The 5,413-nt window shown below is 33.0% G+C and overlaps 1 protein-coding gene across 1 annotated transcript; it reads right to left on the bottom strand.

Moving 5' to 3' along the window:
• On the bottom strand, positions 1,790-4,795 carry LOC104723781 (myb-related protein 330-like). The gene is made up of 3 exons (XM_010442191.2): positions 4,569-4,795; positions 4,222-4,351; positions 1,790-2,904 (listed from the first exon to the last, which is right to left on the bottom strand). Exons 1-3 carry the CDS (start codon positions 4,699-4,701, stop codon positions 2,112-2,114), a joined length of 1,056 nt encoding a protein of 351 aa, XP_010440493.1. The 5' UTR covers positions 4,702-4,795; the 3' UTR covers positions 1,790-2,111.

Consider the following 5,413-nt stretch of genomic DNA (forward strand, 5'->3'; position numbering starts at 1 on the left):
AGGGTGTCTTGTCGCCGTTTTCAGAGATAGAGAGAGAGGAGAGAGCCTATTGTGGTGTGAAGGAGATTAAAGGAGAAAGATCAGAATCGTTAGGGTTTGGGAGGAAACAGTTTCGGCATATCAAATCGTTCTCAAAGTTTCGTGAGACACGTTTTCTCAGACGCGAGTTGGGACCATCGGAGATTGTAACTGAGATCGTGGTCTCGTGTGGTGCCTGATCGTGCTGAAATTTTGTGGGCAGCTTCGTGACGTCTAGGGGTAGCTTTTCACCGGAGCGATTTGATAGTTAACGGGCGTTGCTGGGCTGTTTCAGACGTTAGGAGAGTCTCAACTGGTTGTATTCGTTGTTATAATCAGTTGATAAGGTTTGTGTTGTGGAATCATGGCGATGAGGAGGAGGATGATCTAGGGTCTCGTTTGCGTGTTATTGGATTGTTGGATATGTTGTTGGAACCTTGGATAGAGATATGCTAGGTTGATGGATAGAATGCTTAGGATTGTTATTGTATTGAGGTTGTAATGGTTCTGTATGGTTGGTATGTTTCCGCTGTGCGTATTGGTTGTTATTGGTTTAAAGAGGAGTTGTGATTTGGGTTGGTCTAGTTAAGTAGTATGGGCTGCTTAATTATATATTGTATTTATTATTATTATTAAAAAAAAAAACGGGTCGAGTTGTTTCAGTGATGATACATCATTGAATAGTATATTATGTAATATATTTTTTATCTAAAATATTTTTTGAGCCAACAATTTTAGTAGTTAAAAAACTATGCAGAAGTGAGAGTAAAGTTGGCTTAATGTGTTTATATAGACATTTTCTTGGTGGTGACAAAGAATATATTTGTAACATAGAGTATATTTGTAGGTGTAAAAATTACACTTTTAATAGTAACATACATAAAAAATTTGTAAATGGATACAAACCAGTGAATTATAACAAAAATAAAATTTAGTTTAATTTATTAAATTTTAAACCCGCACATCGGACGGGTCCTTATCTAGTTATATACATATGTATTTGTTTGTTTTGTTTCACTATATCTACTGTGAATGTCAAAAATATAATTTTCAAAAAGTTGTTTACAGTTTTATTTTGAATTGGAATTTTTTTTTATGAAATTGTTTTACTTCCGGAATTGCTCAGCTCGATTCATTTCATATCTCGTTTCGAAATAAAAATAGACTAGTTCTATTATTGGTAAACATAATTTAGGGGAAAAATGAGGAATAATATTTATTCTTCTTTATTCATGTTTAGATAAAAATAATTGATTCGTGAGATGAAATCTATCATGTTATATTTATCAAAGATGAAAACAATCACATTAAACCATTTGAAGACATCGACGAGGATAAAGTTTTTCGAAGTCAAAAGATAAATAAAATCAGCATCTATGTTCAAGTAAAAACGCCTATTACGATAGCTGCTCACACATACTTGGAAAAACCACAGTCGATCAAAGCAAGAGCGGGTTACCAAATTTAGTCTAGAAGATTGGTACAAATACCATCTTAAAACTGAGAGGCGTTGTGTCATTTTTACTGAGTATATAACTTGAAAAATTTTTTCTTTCTTATCACGTATGATCATCTCATCCCAATAAATATCAACTTAAAGAGAGAAAAAATTGTCTTTCCATTCCATATGGAAGTTATGGATTGGAGAAAAAAAGACACGATTGGATGAGAAGGGAATTATGTCCGCCCTTAAATTGGTTAGAAGTTGGGTTGAAATTTGAGAATTTTAATTAATACATAAACGAATAAACATATATACTTCTAATTAATCGATCCCAAAATATTCATCATTATTACAGAACATTGATAATGAAACGTAGGAAGAAAAAAAAACACTAGCTACAAAATAGAGCGAACGAATAATCACAAGAAAAAGGAAACAAACGAAAAGAGAGAGAGAGCATAACGTGCTTCAAACTAGTCTAAACTAGACGCTACATTTATCCTAACTCTCGTAACACACTAGCTACAACAAGCTACGACATAATCACAAGATCCACAATAACCAAACAAAACACTAGACTTTAATCAAAAGATCCATGTTTTATCGGGTTAATACGCCTTCTCATGTACGATCCACTTGTTTTGTAATATCAGTCAAATGTTATCTCTCCAATATCTGAGAGATTCCAGAGATCTTCACTTTGATGACAAGTCAAATTACCTTGAAACTCCAAATCAAGCAACTTATCATCAATCCCAAACCCGAATTCTGAAGAATTACATAGACCAAGCCACCAATCTTTATCATCATTTGAATTTGAATTTGAACTGATCAAAACACTTCCTTCTCTTTCTTTCTCCATATTCATATCACGATCACCATCAACCTTTGTAATTCCTACGTGGCCAAGCTTTGTCTCACTTCCTTGTTCTTCTCCAAACAAACCCACACAACGACTACTATTGTCCCCACTCTCACACATCTTTTCATCATTTACTCCATTCACAGCCTCTTCACTAGTGCATTCCCATACACAACTACTCAAGAGCCGTTCTAACTCACCATCCAACCACTCATAAGCCCCCAAAGACTGATCTCCTTCTAAATTACCATTTTGCCCTCCATCACTGATCTCACTCTCTGGCTCTTTCTGTTGTGGGACACATTGTGAGGAGGCCGTTACCATTTGCTTGTGTTTCTTCATGGATGACCTACTAGTTCTTCCCTTCTTCTTCTTCTTCTTGGTCTTGTTATTGTTCTTGGCTCCAGAAGGCGAAGAAGAAGAAGAAGATTTCTTCAGGACCAAGTCTTTAATGACTAGATTGTGTTCGTCTCCAGAAACGGCAGTGAAGGCGTAGATTTTGCGGCTGAGATGTGAATTCCAATAGTTTTTAATTTCGTTGTCTGTTCTTCCTGGTAGATGTGTTGCAATAAGTGACCACCTAAAACAAAAAATAGTCACATGCACACACGTGAGACTATATACATTTAGAAAACTTATCGCAAGTTGGCTTTTCATTGGTTCAAATATTCAATACAAAAAATTGGTATATGTATCGCAAATTTCAATCCAATTTTTGAATATTTCATTGGTTCAAACTTATCGCAACTGGCGATGGAGTATAAGAAAATTGATGACGACAAATTTTTAAATATTTTTAAAACTGCATGTTTTCATTAATTTGTACTTAGTTTTTCTTTGAAAAAGGTTGGACCGTTCCAACAACGATCTCATTTTTCTTAAAAAAAATGTAGAAATGAAATATATTCGAGTTTCGTCTAGAAATGAGATTTATTGGTAAGAATTTTCCACAAATTTATCACAAATAAAATACTAACACTCAAATGAACAAGCATATAAAAGCGAATTTGTAGTTANATAAGTGACCACCTAAAACAAAAAAAATAGTCACATGCACACACGTGAGAACAAGTTGGCTTTTCATTGGTTCAAATATTCAATACCAATATATATGGAGTATAAGAAAATTGATGACGACAAATTTTAATTTTTTCTTTTTAAACTGCATGTTTTCATTAATATGTACTTAGTTTTTCTTTGAAAAAGGTTGGACCGTTCCAACAACGATCTCGACCACTCATTTGTTTTTAAAAATGTAGAAATGAAATATATTCGAGTTTCGTCTAGAAATGAGATTTATTGGTAAGAATTTTCCACAAATTTATCACAAATAAAATACTAACACTCAAATGAACAAGCATATATATAAAAGCGAATTTGTAGTTTAACAGTGCATTAACCCTAGACTCAATACCACTTTGCTAACGGACACATGCGTATCACTATCAAGGTTTTTATAGAGGTCGGAGAGCCTGTTTTACAACTAGGACCGTACACAAAACACATATGAGACAAAGATTAATTAGGGAGGTCGATTCAGTTAGATCTATAGCAACATAACTCCAAGGCTTTTTTATTGACAAAAAGTCAAATTGGATAATCTCGTATATATATTATTTTGAAAGGGTTGGGCCATTCGAACAGTGATCAACGGCTGAAATGTTTTCGATGGTCACAAAATCATGGCTGTAAAAACTAATATATTTGATGACTTTTGTCTTCTTTTTTTTTAACGGTTGGATCGGACTCTGACCATTTCTCAATGCTTCTTAAGTTGACATTACATGCAAAATAATTGTACTGTATTATATGCACGGTCCCAGTCTTTAGAGTCACTATTTAGACAGTGCACGAAATATAATTGACGGATGTGACGTGGATTAATTTGGTATAGTACCTGTTGCCGAGAAGGGTATGCAACTTGACGATTATTTCTTCTTCGTCGGCTGTAATGTTTCCTCTTTTCAAGTCTCTTCTCAAATAGTTTATCCACCTTAGTCTACAGCTCTTTCCACATCTCAACAATCCTAAAAAAAAAAAAGTTTATGTAAGATATTAGAACATATATATATATATATATGCATTCTTCTCTTAATATATAATTATATATATTTACGTTACAAGTGTTGTTTTTAGATTGACACATGCATGCATTAACAGCTTGAAGAAGTTCAGTCCTTTTTCCAATGTTAAAATCTAAGAAAAATCGACAATAGAAAATGTAAATGTTGGAGATATATGTACCAGCTTTCTTAGGCAAAGATCGCCAAGAACCTTCACCATTGGTCTGAATATAGTTGGTGAGGATCTCATCTTCCTCGGCTGTCCATCTTCCTCTCTTCAACCCGATTTTCTCACAACACGGAGCCCTTCCCATCGCTTCTCGATCTCTTCTCTTACAAAAAAAAAGAGAAAGAGAAACTCAAAAAAAGAGAAAACACTTTTTGGTCCCTTGAGTGAGAGAGTGAGTTAGTGAGAATAGAAGAAACCATCCAGGTGATTAATATAGAGAGGACAAAAGGGAAAGAGAGAGAGTGAGGTTTGAAAACGACATCGTCTAGGTGAAGGAATGAACCACGTTGCGGTGGGATTAAAAGTTATGGCCCTGATTGGTAACGGCTGTTACTTATGATTGTAAAGACTTTAACTTTAAAATTTTAGCCGTAGAGAATTTGGCTGTAAATGCTTTAACTGTAGAAACTTTAAAAACTTTAACTGTTAAAATTTGATTGGTAACAAATACTTTTAATAAGATAACTATTACTTTTATTATTAAAATATATTAAAATGATGATATTAATGATAATAATGAAAATAAAAATAATTATTATTGAAATGGATCTTAAAAGAAAGAGAATAAAATAAGAAAAATTAATTTATAAAAATAAAATTATGTAAAATATATATATAAATTTGTGGAGAGATTTTAAATATAATGGGAGGAAAAAAATAAAGTTTTTCTATTTGTTTAATTTTAAAGCCTGAATTTGAGGCTTTAAAAATTCTGAGTAAACAACGAAGAGAAAAATAAAAGTGGCTTACAAAACTTTTAAAAAAATAAAAGTAAAAAAAGTTTGATTGGTAAATTA

Source organism: Camelina sativa, chromosome 2, assembly GCF_000633955.1.
Source record: "Camelina sativa cultivar DH55 chromosome 2, Cs, whole genome shotgun sequence".
NCBI classification, from domain to species: Eukaryota; Viridiplantae; Streptophyta; class Magnoliopsida; order Brassicales; family Brassicaceae; genus Camelina; species Camelina sativa.